This window comes from Boleophthalmus pectinirostris, unplaced genomic scaffold, assembly GCF_026225935.1.
Source record: "Boleophthalmus pectinirostris isolate CB_2022bp ecotype Guang Dong unplaced genomic scaffold, ASM2622593v1 HiC_scaffold_19, whole genome shotgun sequence".
In the NCBI taxonomy this organism is placed as follows: domain Eukaryota; kingdom Metazoa; phylum Chordata; class Actinopteri; order Gobiiformes; family Gobiidae; genus Boleophthalmus; species Boleophthalmus pectinirostris.
In genome coordinates this window covers 17,721,600-17,736,461 of record NW_026571140.1, presented here as the reverse complement: position 1 = coordinate 17,736,461, position 14,862 = coordinate 17,721,600, and the positions used below count along the sequence as shown (strand labels likewise).

The 14,862-nt window shown below is 38.4% G+C and overlaps 1 protein-coding gene across 8 annotated transcripts in view; it reads left to right on the top strand.

Annotated features, from left to right (window-relative positions):
- Nucleotides 1-14,862, top strand: part of chd9 (chromodomain helicase DNA binding protein 9) — a 47,627-nt gene that overhangs the window by 22,167 nt on the left and 10,598 nt on the right. For all 8 annotated transcript variants that reach the window (XM_055155008.1, XM_055155007.1, XM_055155006.1 and 5 more), the window contains 18 exons: nt 5,926-6,031; nt 8,242-8,388; nt 8,553-8,621; nt 8,745-8,800; nt 8,959-9,076; nt 9,316-9,402; nt 9,662-9,799; nt 9,921-10,042; nt 10,706-10,949; nt 11,556-11,732; nt 11,807-11,950; nt 12,127-12,382; nt 12,507-12,717; nt 12,841-13,036; nt 13,121-13,303; nt 14,133-14,315; nt 14,415-14,525; nt 14,656-14,855. In XM_055155008.1, coding sequence (XP_055010983.1) covers nt 5,926-6,031; nt 8,242-8,388; nt 8,553-8,621; nt 8,745-8,800; nt 8,959-9,076; nt 9,316-9,402; nt 9,662-9,799; nt 9,921-10,042; nt 10,706-10,949; nt 11,556-11,732; nt 11,807-11,950; nt 12,127-12,382; nt 12,507-12,717; nt 12,841-13,036; nt 13,121-13,303; nt 14,133-14,315; nt 14,415-14,525; nt 14,656-14,855 — 2,748 coding nt within the window. The remainder of the gene's footprint in view (nt 1-5,925; nt 6,032-8,241; nt 8,389-8,552; nt 8,622-8,744; nt 8,801-8,958; nt 9,077-9,315; nt 9,403-9,661; nt 9,800-9,920; nt 10,043-10,705; nt 10,950-11,555; nt 11,733-11,806; nt 11,951-12,126; nt 12,383-12,506; nt 12,718-12,840; nt 13,037-13,120; nt 13,304-14,132; nt 14,316-14,414; nt 14,526-14,655; nt 14,856-14,862) is intronic.

Here is a 14,862-nt window from a genome sequence, read left to right as displayed (position 1 = left end):
TAGCTGCTTCATGCTATGTGTAGCTATAAGCCACACCCTGCACAAGCAAATAAAATATCAGCTTATGCTGGTCTGGCTGAGAGCTGAAAGGGAGAAGAGAACAAAAGATGTGGTAACATCCAGTGGGCCTCTTGTGTTATTACCATCATTTGTTGTTATTTTTAATAATTCTGTGTACAAATCTCCCATCTCAAATGTACTGTGCACTTATTAGAGGTTGAATAGCTCAAGCAAGTAGCAGATTTGTCTGTTGTATGCTTATAGATAGTTGCTATGTTCAATAGCTAAAACTACATTTTTGTAAATTAAAATGACCCTGATTTAAATTGAACTTTTATTTTATTTTTTATAGTCATTGCCTCAGACATCTGTATATTTCCACTTTATTGAATTCTAGTCTGAGTCGAGTTGTACACTGTTGTGTTGATCGGGAAAAGATTGTACATTTAATTGAGTACTTTAGACTGACTGGGAAAAGCATTTGCAACAATGGGCAAGCTGATAAATCAAACTTCTGCAACATTTCAGCTTTCTCTGCTGCTTTTGTGGACGTATTGGGCTGAGACTTTCCACAGAATGTCTCGGCCTCGTCTCTGCAGCCAGTGCATGTCTTCATCTTTCTGTCCCTCACAATTCATCCTTCAGTGTTGTGGTGGTTCTGACACCAAACATATGCATGCAGAATGCTAGCACATTTAGATCATAAAAAATATGAAGAACAGAGAGGATTGTTGCAGTGGAGGTGTGGAGAAGACAAACATAAATGGGTGCATGCATGTGTGCCAGCACACTGCAGAAATGCAGGATTGCATGGATGCATATTACAGTTTATGCTGTTACTTACCTTCTAGCTTAAATGGAAGTACATGACGGATTATTATAGTAGAGCTACAACAAATTCATTGATTAACCACAACTAAATAATTATTGGAATCATCGTCAATTAATTTAGTAGTTTAATAAACGTTAACTGGTAAATACCCAGACATGCCATGACATGGGAAATGTGTAGAGTGCTTTTGACCAAATACACTCTTTCATTTGTACCCATCAGGATGGCCATAAGTGTTTCACGTTAGCTTTCATCGGCTGAATTTAATAAAAGTGTCATATTCACAGACTAGCAAAATTAGCAAATGAGCAAAATAACCTTTAGTTGCAGCCCTATGTTATAGTGAGAGTGATTATTGTATTACCTTTAAAAAAGGTCCAGATGCACTGTGTGTAACCACTTGTGGCACTCGTGCTGTAAACATAGTATCATGGTAAAAATAGCACATGGCAGATATTGTGGGACCCTGACAGATTGATCTCTATCAAAATCCCTGGTCCAATAGTGATATTTGGCATTTAGGTGATACACTACTTTTTTCTCTAGCTGTCATGTGTCATTTGTTTTTTTCTCAATGGAACATGTCTTTTTAAACAAACTTAAGTTTGGGCCATATGGCAAATAAAGGTAATTTAATCTGCTGCTTCATAGAGTACACACGTAACAGTGATTGGTAAAATGCAGCTACTATTCAGATCCTACACAAAGTGATCCATAGAAGTGAGTGGTTCTTTGTGTTCGAGTAGAGCTGCATTATACAGAAAACCAGTCAATCATGATCTGATGATCTCAACAAAATAGCAGATCGTCTCAGTACCAGGCCACAATTTAAAAAAAGTTTATCACCATATATTTTAGCTAACAAATTTCACATCCCAGATAAATGCATTCTTTTTTTTTTCCAAAAGTTAATGTTAGTTTGTGAACTTCACTACAACTTAACATCAATTTGTGGGCTTGGCTGCAAATTGTAAAATCCAGCAATTATCAGTTATTGGCCACAGCAACAGGACATTGTATTACATGCTGGTATCAGCTGGAAAAATCAGACCACCCTTTTAATAAAGCCCTTACTTTCCTAAAGAAAATAGAAATAGTGTGAATATTAGCCCGTTGGCAGAAGCATGTTTGTTTTGGTTCTTTTGAACACTGTGCCTGTGGCATCTGGACAAACTGCAATGCTGGCATTTCATTGGTCCAGAAGGTACGATCTACCAGTGGATTCAAGTATAATCAGTTTAAAATAGATTTGTGTGTGTAATATATTAAGAATATTTTTTAGTAGTATTTAATTTATATTGTTGCCATGATGTGGAGGGTGTAGTTGATATGTGGAGTATTACCCTTGGAGCAAACATGGTAATGACGCGTAGTTGAGCATGTGGGTGTGTGTGAATATTTGTGACGGTGTGAAGACTCGCATTTGCCAAATGCTCATTAATACTTCTATATTTGCTTCAGAAGTGCACCAGGGAATTCAGGAAATGCACTTTTTGTTTATAGTTTGCTTTTGCAGTGCAGCTCCGACTATTCATCTTCTGGAATGATACAAGAACACCACTTTCAGTTGCTTGTAGTAGCTCAGTAATAGAAAGTCTTCACTTCACAGCTAGGTGTGATCCTACTCAACTAAATGTAGTATCATTCATAAATGTCCCCTCTCTGTGAATGTGATCCTGATGAGTGTCTGTCTTGTGTCATTAATGCAGCTGGAAAGCTCAGACAATGGAGGGAATCCAGCAGTGGGCCACTTTCAGAATTATCATGTTTTTTTGCAATTCAGTTTATATGCTGCAGGGTTTGGTTTTATTAACCCTCTCCATTTCTGTACAGTGGGTATATATGTTTGGTTTTCTAGCTACATTTTAAAAATATTTTGAATAAAAGGCTACATTTATTTATTTTTTTTAGAATATAAGACTTAGTGTTAAAATGTAGCTAGAAAACCAAAAATATATACCCACTGTACATAAATGGAGAGGGTTAATAAAACCAACCCCTGCAGCACATAAACCAAAAGGCAGAAAAACATGATCATTCTGAAAGTGGCCCACTTTCTTCATCATAACTGACTGGTCAGAGCTTTATGTGGGTAGACATTTACTCTACCTGCTGAAAAATAACCCCCAATCATTAGCTACGTGGCTTGTGCTGTTGTCGTTTTTTATTCCTGTGTCTTCCACCCTCCGTTCTCGACATTTTCCTATGTTCTTAATGTGCTTCATCCAGCTTGCTCAGTGCTGCGGATTCTGTGCTTCCTGTGAGCAGGCATGCCTTAAACATGCTGATCCGACAAAGCAGCAGGGTAGCAGTAAAATATTAAACAAAATGGTGCTCATGAGATCAATTACGTGATAGAAAATGGAGGTTTATGTTTGAACATGTAATTGTTTATATTTCTGTGCCTGGCTACAAGATGCTTAATCTCTTTTGCCTCACTTTTTCATCTAGAAAAGCCAAAACTGCCTTTTAAATTAAGTCTTGTTGTTAATTTCATATACAGTGTGTGATATTTGTGATGTATCTTTGAACAAGAACCATATTTGAGACTGTGTGCATAATTTGATTTTAAAAAATACAACTTTATCTGCATCTGCATGGTTGTAGCTGGGTGTTGCAGCAGGGTTATTCTAGTACTACATTCATAAGAACAGGGATTTTCTCACAGAGCCACTGCTTCTGGTTGAATAAGCTGAAAAGCATCATAACATCACACTCCAAAGAGAAAATGTTGCTTCATTTGAAAAGTCCTGCAATGTATTCACAGCTAACTGATGCATTATCATTCTAGATTATATTAAACTCCAACCATCCCACATGCACTCCCAGTGGCACTGTGCCAAGTAGGGCAGGACAATACTGGTGGGACAAGGAATGGAGGTTATTTGGCACAGTAGGAGAAGCCCAGCAGCGCTTGTAAAATAGCTCTTTCAGTTTGCACAGGTTGTTTGTGTTCAATAATATCATTGGGTCACTCTTTTGATCATAGACAGAGTGAAGAGCATTCAGCAAGATCCATTCCTTACAGATTTGTAACAAGTTTAATTATTTGTTAGTTACAGTTAATTTACAATTGCAAATATTTACAATATGTGAGAACTCAGGAATGAATGATATGTTTGTCTGCATACTAAAACAATATGACAACTCCTGAGACTGCTCACTTGTAATCAGAATAATAAAAAGCTATTTTACGTTGTGCATTATAATACAAGCCCTCATCAGGACCCAATGAGTAGTGCTTTGCAGTCGCAGTAGTCTGGAGGTGATCAAGGCGTGGACCTTCAGCATCTGCAAAGGTTAGAGGGGTTTTGTCAAAAGAATACAATTTTACAGAGATTTTGAGTGCGTTTCAAATGAATGTTGTGGATCAAATGTTATGCCCAAGTTGATAATAGAGAGAGAGCTCAGCTGTGGTGTGATGGCCAAGAAAAAAAATACTGGGAATAGAAGTAGACCGACTTTGATAGAGGATTCCAACTCAGCTAAATTGCTTGCAGTGAAACAATTAGACTACATAGGCACATGAGGTAGAGACCAGACCACATTGCATGCATGTGAATATATATTTCATGAACAGTTTCTGAACCTTCCGAACACCAGAATCATTGCACATTTTGGGCTCTATTTTCAATTAGTTCAAATGTATTAAACATCCATTATTTGTGGGCCTTGCCGTAGGTATCAACATTTTTATATCATTATTGACCATAACAGTGGTCAGTAACAGAGAAAGGCCCTCCCGCTCTATAACTCCTTCACACTGTTACCATCAGGAAAGCACTACAAAGTCCCTCTAGCCCATAAAACATATACAAAAAAATAATAATTCTATATCTATCTATCGATCAATCAGTCATCTGGTTCTTTTACTTCTGGTTAGAGACAGAAATGGTAACCTTGCGAGTTGTAGAATTTTCACTATTGATTGCTCTATTTTACCTGACTGACATGAGCGATTTTCTGCATGCATAAAAATAACAAGCTTCCTTTTATTCTATGTCATCCATTGGGCATTTATAGGCCAGAAAACATTACCTACTGGTGTTCACTGGCTTCAGAGGAAATGATGTCATATAAATGCTGCCACCCACCTTAGTAGGTAGACTCAAAGGGCATGTTGCATGGCAACAATAATGTGTCATTGTCAAGAGGCTTTGTGAAATGCAATATAATCCAGAGGGGGCTGGGCCTGCATGCATGTCCTGCATGCTGCTACCTCCTCTTCAAACCTCCTAATGTTTTTTTCTGCTCACTACCAGCAGTTTTCTTTTAAAACTTGCTTACCATTTTGCATTGCAAGTCAACGCACTGGAGCCTTAGAGACAGTCAGACCTCTTATATTTTCTTTACTCATATCATTTTAAATTGTGATAGACAACTTTGTCAAAATCAGTTTATTTTAAGATCAAACAAAGCACCAAATTACAAACTCTAGAACCCCCTCCAGTATTGCTCAAAAGCACTCCATGGTATTATTTTGTTTTGTTTGCAGCAAAAAAGAAGTAATTACTATGCAGATGAAAGCTAGGCCCATATATGACCATTTAGAGGAAGTTTCTCTGTAAATACATGACGTTTTATGCAAATATAATTCTAAATGTGTGTTATGGTGTTAGTAGCTATCAATTAACTCTTATTTAAGAAGGAATTTGTGTGTTTGATTGTTGTGAATTTTGCTTCTCCTGCCTTCTACATTTTTCAAGAAAACATGAGGCCTAATGTCTTTGCACCATTAATAACAACTGAATTGAAATCAGATTTTGAACTGTCAAAATCATCAAAGATCAAAGTTTGCCACTGCTAAGAACTAAATATCCAACTATTAACCAGAAATACATAGAATTCATATAGTATTTATATTACTTCATAAGTTCATATTTCAGCTTTCTGTCATATTCAAACTCCTGGATGTGTTTAAAATTTGCATTGTGAACTGATCCTAATAATAAATCGGAATAGTAATCAAAATTACAATACTTCACATTTTACTTTTTGTCCTTGTTTTTGTCTTTGACTCTTGTTTTTCTTGCCTGAAATATTTTTTACTTGTTCCATTGTCCATAACAGTCACTGGTTTTAATGTCTTGCAGAAAAATTGTCATCAAGATTGGAAAAAAGAAAAGGCGGAAACCAGAAACTTCAGAGGAAGAGTCAGATGATGATCCTCCTCCACGACCCACCTTCAAAGATGATTCGGTAAGATTGAGCCGATGATGTGGTAATACCCAAAGAATGCCTTACATTACACACTAGGGCTGGGCGATATGGATCAAAAAATATATCTCGATATATTTTGCTATATCTCGATATACGATATATATATGTTCAAGAAAAAATAACCTCCTAAAACTGAAAACTGCAAAAACAAATCTGCCAAATTCCACAAGGTCCTTTTTTTTTAATTGAAGTGTAAGAGGTCGGCAGTTCATATAGGAACATTTAAGATTACAAAAAACCCTAATTACATAAATGATAATTTAACTGTAAAATAAAAGAAATAATACATATTTCCTTCTTTTCATTCATAAATAAACCAACTCAACACAAGCTCATCTTTGTATTAACTCTGTTATCCAAACCAGAACCATAACCATGAGCTCATTTAGCAGAAGAAGCTCAGGATGTTCCTCATTTCAATAGATCCATGTTATTATCCAGCAGTAAGGAGCTCTGAGGTTTCCCACAATCCACTGCAGACCAAACCCAACGTTTCCAAACACTATTGTACAAGTGACACTGCAGCAGATTATTAATTAAAATCTTCTGCATAAATAAACTTTACATTGCTACGACTCTAGAGCCACATCAGCCCGTTTGCGATAATAATGTGTTTAATGCAGTTTTGCGCACGTGTGTTTACATTTTACAGAAACGAAACTTAAGCACATGGCTCATTTGCATAAACAGCGCACTTCTCATGCAGCTCAGCTCGTTTAGCTTCTTTTGGGCTAAAGGACACGACTCGGTGGAATATGAGATGTGCTGCTGATGGTTTTGTCTGTAAATGGTGGAAAATGTTCGTGGTGCTTGAAGCTTTTCACTGGCACCAACTTTCGGCGTTCACGGTGGTAGTGAGGAGTGAAGGAGACATGAGCGAACAAAATCAGGGAGGCGGAGGCGTGCGGAGGCGACGCCAGAGAAGGTAAACAAGCGAAGCGGCGAAATCAGAATTGAATATAAGCATTATATCGATATATACGATATGTCAGAATTCATATCGAGTTTAAAAACTATCTCGATATATTTAAAATATCGATATATCGCCCACCCCTATTACACACTACACTGAGCTCGACTGCTCCTAAACCTTTGCTTTACTACTCATAAAGTGTAACCAGCATCCACCAAGAAGTGTACTTTTCACACCTTATCACTTTTCATTTTGTAGCATTTATTTATGATTCTATAATATTATTTTATATTTTTGTTTTCAATATTAGAATGGGCTTGTATTCACTACATTTACCACCACACACTTCTTCAAGTACACTCTATCTTATCTGTTTGATTTCCATTTAGAAACTCAAACCAGTCATACCCAGTCTACATGCAAGTCAGAAAGCCATATATCTGTGAATGGAGGCTAATTCCAGGCTGATTCCACTACATGCATGTTCGCTGTGCTGCACCACGGAGCGTTTCCGACCGAGGGCGCAGTCTCTCCCATACAGGATATGTTTTGTCTCCTCACGACTGCACTGTGCAGGGTTTTGAGGAAGAGTATGCGCACAGAGATCTTATATAACCAAAATAAAAATGTATTCTATAGTAGGAGTGCAGATAACTACTGTGTTAAATGAGATCACTCTTCAGCTCACGTCACATTAGGCATTAAACTTCCCTGTGAACGGTGTTCTCTTATCTGTTTTAGTGACATTAAGTTAGAGTTAACTGCTTACTAAATTCAACTATCAAAACTACAATTTGTGTACAAAACATCTATTATGAATTAGATTAGAAAACAAAGTCTGTGTGAACTGTATGGAAATCCACATGTTTGTCATACCTGTTTGGTGTGTTCTAAAATGTGGAGTGTGATCTGGCCTTCTGTCATTTTGTGTACGGTGCAGTTGTGGGCACTGCTGCGCAGCAATAACACTGAACGTAGAACTGCTCATGTTCACTACAAGGGCTGTGTAACTACTGTGGGGACCGTAGCACAGCAGAAAAGCAATGCGTGATGTGGAATCAGCCCCATTCAGGGGCTATATCAGATTAGGCCAGAAATCTGGTTTTGCTTGTGTTCATATAAAGTTGCATATTGATGGTCAATGCAACAGCCAATAGTGATTAGGTGTTGTTTTAGAGGACATAGTATGCAATATACTGTAAGAATATTTTACTGTGTAAGATATATTTTCTCAGGTCCTTTGTCCATAATAATTTCTCATTTTCTCTGATGTCAGAAGAGACGATCGAATCGACAGATAAAGAGGAAAAAGTATGCAGAGGAGCTGGAGACGAGGTTGTCAGATGATGACGTCAAGGTTATAGTTAAAGCTAAGAAAACCAACCCTGCCGTTCGCAGGCAGCCAGCAGTCCAACTCTTTGTGGTAAGTGATCTTTAGATGCAAATGGATGCAGACACTGAACATGTACACTCAAAACTTGATCAATGTTTTATTGTTAAATGACAAAATTAATTGACATGGAGCCACAAGTGTTTTTTTGAAGTACAGTACTCTATTAATAAAGTTTTAATGTTGATGTATTTTAGGAGAATCCCACAGATGAGGATGCTGCGGTTGTTGACAAAATTATGTCTTCTCGGACCGTGAAGAAGGAGGTAATGGTGTTGTTTTCTTTTTTAGCAGAACACAAGGGACATCTTTGTCACCTTTATGTAACAGAATTAATTAACGCAATATTATTATTTAAAAAGCTGAATATATTGTTTTCATTTGTGTAGGTTTCACCAGGAGTTGTAGTAGAGGTGGAAGAGTATTTTGTAAAATACAAAAACTAGTAAGTATATGTAATACATTTTACAGTGACAGATGTCTTTGGTAAATGAATTGGCATTCTAAGATTTAAAATGTCAGTATTTAATCAGTGTAATGCCCTGATTGTGTAGCTGAGGTGATTGTGCATTTCTGACTTTGGTCTAATATTGTGTGTATCAGCTCATACCTACACTGTGAGTGGGCGACAGAGCAGCAGCTGGAGAAAGACAAGAGGATTCAGCAGAAGATCAAACGCTTCAAGATGAAACAAGCACAGAGGGCACTCTTCTTCGCAGATGTAAGCCTTCTCTCTGTGTGTGTCTCTGGACACATATGCACAGTGTTTGTGTTATGCTGCCTATAGTAGAGGAGTTGAATAGCCTGTAGAGGTTACATTCACATGTGACAAGTATCTGTGGGTGTGTGCATAATTTGAATTTCTTATCATTCACTTGATACATTAGATTCCAGATGGTGAGTAGGCCTAAAGAAGCAGCCCTTTTCTTTTCTTCTTATCCACATTTCTTTTTCTTTCAGATCGAAGAGGAGCCCTTTAACCCTGACTATGTAGAAGTAGACAGAGTGCTGGAGGTGTCATATTGTGAGGACAAAGACACAGGCGAGGTAGAGTGAACTCTCTTTCATTCAGTAATGATACCCCTGAAAGGTTTATGTGAGTAATGTGTGTAATATTTAACTCTTTATCTGTGGTTTGTAGTTGCACTCTTTTCACTATATTCCTCTCTCTAGAAATGTCTTTGTATGTGACAAGTGCCCAAGGCCATCCTATTAGGCTTCCTTGCAGTCTTTGTTAGCTTCATGAAAGCAGTGCTTGGCCTTGCTCTAGTCTTTTCCAGCACTCATTTTGTTGTGCGTGCTTCAGGAGGTGGTGTACTACCTGGTAAAGTGGTGCTCTCTGCCATATGAGGATAGCACCTGGGAGCTGAAGGATGATGTGGATCAGAGCAAAATAGAAGAGTTTGAGCAACTGCAGGCAGTCAAGCCAGACTCTCGCAGGGTGGTAAGTCAAGCCCGCCCACATTCCTCACATATTAGACCCTTCACATTTGACCTAGTATTAAGAGATGAATAATTAATAACAGACCATTATAAGGTAATTGTAAATCAATGTGATGCAACAGGAGAGGCCGCCAGCTAACCTGTGGAAGAAGAGAGAGCAGTCTAGGGCATACAAGAATGGCAATAGCCTCAGGGACTACCAGCTAGAGGGGGTCAACTGGCTCCTTTTCAACTGGTACAACAGGTCAGTCTATCTATCTTTTTGTCAGCCTGCCCTTTTCCCTTGGATGGGGCATGTGTCATTTATGGTGATGGTGAGCAAACTAAGGCCACAGTGGCTCAGTCAAATAATCAGAAAAAATATATTGTCCAGCTAGTTGCATTTATGCATCCAGATTGCTGCACACTTGTTTCTGTATCTAAAAGCAGACTTGATTGACAGCTACACTCTTAACAGCAATTGTGGCCCTCAGAAAGAAAAAGTTTAAAAGCAGAGGGACACATGAATGCTGTTTTGCCCATTTGCCTGTTTTGTTTTTTAATTTATTTAATTGTTAATTGCTATGGCAATCATTAACATTTTCAGCATTCTGAAGGTCTCAACATGCATGCATTAAGTGCTTTGTGAATTTGTGTATGCCTACACATGGATTCATTAGAGGAAAAGACATAATTAAAGGCCAGTGGGCTTGCAGTGTTATTAACATCAAGACATAATGCCCTCAGCCACTGGACAGTTGAATAAAATACCCCATACCACATCTCTCTTATTGCTGCTCATTTAGCTGTTTTCTTATTGCCAGTGTTATTCTGACAAATATATTTTTGTTTATTATTAATTAGCAAATATAACCAGATATATTAATTCTTACATTTGATTCTTGTTTTCTCACACTCTACGTTTTAGACGAAACTGCATCCTGGCAGATGAGATGGGCCTGGGAAAAACAATCCAGTCCATTACATTCCTTGAAGAAATTCACCGTGTGGGCATTAAAGGGCCATTCCTCATCATAGCTCCACTCTCCACCATTGCAAACTGGGAGCGTGAATTTCGTACCTGGACCGATCTCAATGTCATTGTGTACCATGGGAGCATAGTCAGCCGGCAGATGCTACAGCAGTATGAGATGTATTTCAGGGATTCACAGGTAAATATCACAACAAAAGATGCTAGAGTGTGTTTAATTAATCAAACATTTATGTTAACATTTCTAGAACTAAGTGGAGGGTTTTAGAACGAGCAAAGACTCATTGCACATTATACATTATCTAGGTTGGTGTATATGCAGTTAATCTTGGGCAAAGGCCATTTTTGGTTGACAGGCCATGTGATGTGGCACAACAGGCAGTTAGGCACGTTAGCAGGTTTAATGAAGGCGTGTGATAGGAGAACACAGAGGAGCCGGCACCAGGCTGTCTCCCAGGCAGTCTGTGATGAGTAGCATCCCCCAAGGGGAAATCTCTGTCAACGCTGTTCAGGCATATCACAGAGAGCGGCTCCACTACGCCGGCTCTTTGGCTGACTGACTAACGGTGGGAGCGGATTACTAGATAGCTCATATCCCACAAGGACTGTTGTCAAGACAATAAAGACAAATGAGGGGGTGGGTGAAGCAACACATCATCAGACAGACAAACAAACAAATAAAATAAAGGCTTACTTCCCATACCACACTAATGTTCTGGTATAGTTACTATCCAACAAGGTCTTTGGTGTCATGAAAACATTTTAAATCAGACTCCATCTTTTTTAGGGACGTCCTGTGCGCGGGGCATATAAATTTCGAGCTGTGATTACTACATTTGAGATGATTCTTGGAGGTTGTCCTGAACTTAATGCCATCGACTGGCGCTGTGTTATCATTGATGAGGCACATCGACTTAAGAACAAAAACTGCAAACTGCTGGAAGGTTTCAAGCTCATGAACCTGGTAAATAAACTTACAAAAAAACAAACATGCTCATTCTATATCATTTGAATACATTTTTTAAATTTTATTTTTAGGAGCACAAAGTTCTACTGACTGGTACTCCCCTTCAGAATACAGTAGAAGAGCTTTTCAGTCTGCTGCATTTCCTCGAGCCAGCTCGCTTTCCTTCTGAAAACACCTTTATGCAAGAGTTTGGTGACCTCAAGACTGAAGAACAGGTTGGGCACTTTTCATGTTGGTTCCTTTTGCACTTGGCCATGGCATGGGCTTCATGGGGGATTATTGTACAAAATAACATAATTTTACATCATTAATAAATCACAAAAAGACCTCTAGTATAATACATGTTTATGTGTTATAAACATGTTATATGGGATACCTTTGTCAAATACAGGTCCAGAAGCTTCAGGCCATCTTAAAGCCCATGATGCTGCGTCGCTTGAAAGAAGATGTGGAAAAAAAGCTTGCTCCTAAAGAGGAAACCATCATTGAAGTTGAACTTACAAATATTCAGAAGAAATATTATCGCGCCATACTTGAGAGGAACTTCTCCTTTTTGGCTAAAGGCGCTGGTCAATCAAACATGCCTAATCTTGTCAACACTATGATGGAGTTGAGGAAGTGCTGCAACCATCCCTACCTCATTAAAGGTAAAAGTAGTATAATTGTTTCATTATAAGTGGTTGGTTGAGAAGGAAGAAATTAATGTAACCCTTCTATATTTAAATTGGATGGAACTATGAAGTCTAATTTTTTTACAAATACATTTTGCAGGGGCAGAAGAAAAGATCTTAGAGGACTTTAGGGAAGTCTACAGCCCCACAGCTGCAGATTTCCATCTACAAGCTATGGTCCAGTCGGCTGGAAAGCTAGTGCTCATTGACAAATTGCTGCCTAAGATGAAGGCAGGGGGACATAAAGTACTAATTTTTTCTCAGATGGTGAGATGTCTGGACATTTTGGAAGACTACCTCATTCAGAGAAGGTGTGTATTTATGCAACATATGTCAATATACTTTGATCTGTAAACACAGAAATCTAAGCACAATTCAACTCAAACTCAACTCAACTTCTTTTGATTATAATATGCATATGCACGCCCTTATAGGTACCTGTATGAACGGATAGATGGACGCGTGCGTGGGAATTTACGCCAGGCTGCTATTGATCGCTTCAGTAAGCCTGACTCCGACCGGTTTGTGTTCCTCTTGTGTACACGCGCTGGTGGTCTCGGCATCAACCTCACAGCAGCTGACACCTGCATCATCTTTGACTCTGACTGGAATCCACAGAACGACCTTCAGGTCAGACAAAATGTAGCGCTTCTTAATCTCACGTGTGTTTTGGGTAATCCTATGTGACCTTATGCAGTCACATGAATATTTCAGGCCCAGGCACGTTGCCATCGCATTGGTCAGGACAAGGCAGTGAAGGTGTACCGCCTGATCACCAGGAACTCGTACGAGAGGGAGATGTTTGACCGTGCCAGCCTTAAATTGGGTTTGGACAAAGCAGTGTTGCAGAGCATGAGCGGCCGAGAAAACAGCTTGGGAGGAGGTGCAGGGGGAGGAGTGAGTTTTATTTTTTATCTACATATGTAACCATGAATTTTTAACTTAAGTCTTATTATCATATATGTTCTGTAGGAGTTTGTTTTATTTGAGATATCTGTATAAGTCCTCAGTTGTCCAGGTAGTTTACATAGCAAAGCAAAAATTTAATTCCCGCAACTGCATAAAGGTTTTTAGATGTGTAAATGGAAATGTCTTAACTTTTCTTATTTGTTAAAATATAATTATACTTGCACACTGGACCTTATTCATGACATGTTCAACAAATACTTACTTTGGCATTCACAAAATTTGTTCTTAACTGAAATGTCATTCTGGGACAACAAATTCCAAAAACAGTGGCTTAATATGCACAGAAATGCATCTTATTTAGAATCTTAATAGTAATAGTATTCTAATTCTTACATAATTGTATGTTACAATAATTTCTCATTAAATGTGAACGGAGGCTGTATTGAGCAAGGTTTAGTTTGATGTAAGTAGATAAATTAATTAGGAGCAATTCATTGAGGTGAAAGTCTGATGTTGAATTCTCTCAGTAACTTCTTAACTCACGCTCTCCTTGGAGTCACACTGACCCGAAGAAAAAAATGTTTTCCTTCCTGCTCTCTTGAGGCGGGTCAATCAGTCCCAAAAATGTATTTTCTTGCCTGGCGAGAATTTATTTGAAAATACACTTTTGGGTCTGATTGACCCGCCCCAAGAGAGCGGGAATGAAAAAAAAAAATTCTTCGGGTCAGTGTGACCCCGAGGAGAGCGTGAGGTTTAAAGAGAACATTCATGAGAGGCCCAGTGGTAATGGTAAACCTTTGTGTTATCCTTTTTACAGGCAGTACAACAACTCTCAAAGAAAGAAATAGAGGATTTGTTGAGACGTGGTGCCTATGGAGCCATCATGGATGAAGAAGATGAAGGGGCAAAATTTTGTGAGGAAGATATTGATCAGATTCTTCAGCGCAGGACAAAAACCATCACCATTGAGACTGAAGGAAGAGGATCTACTTTTGCAAAAGTATCTTGTTCTTTTTGACAAAGCTAGTGTAACAATACATTTTAATATGTATAATTGTATTGAATGTATTTATCATTTTAATATTGTGCGATTTATCAGGCCAGTTTTGTTGCATCTGGAAACCGAACAGACATTTCTCTGGATGATCCAAACTTCTGGGACAAGTGGGCCCAAAAGGCAGATATCGATATGGAAATGGTCAATGGGAGGGTATGTTCATTTTCCTTTTTACAAACAAAAAAACCCTTTAAATACAACTCACCCTGCAAATATAACTGCTGGACTATTGTTTAAATGTAACATTTACCATATGCACATCTTTGTCATTTTGTCTTTACAGAACAGTTTAGTTATAGACACTCCTCGTGTGAGAAAGCAGACTAGGCCATTTAGTGCTACCAAGGATGAATTAGCAGAACTTTCTGAGGGTGACAGCGATAGTGATGAAACCAAACCTAAGCTACGCAGAACCTATGACCGCCTCAACAGCTATGGTCGCACAGAATGCTTCAGGGTTGAGAAGAATCTACTTGTTTATGGGTATAAT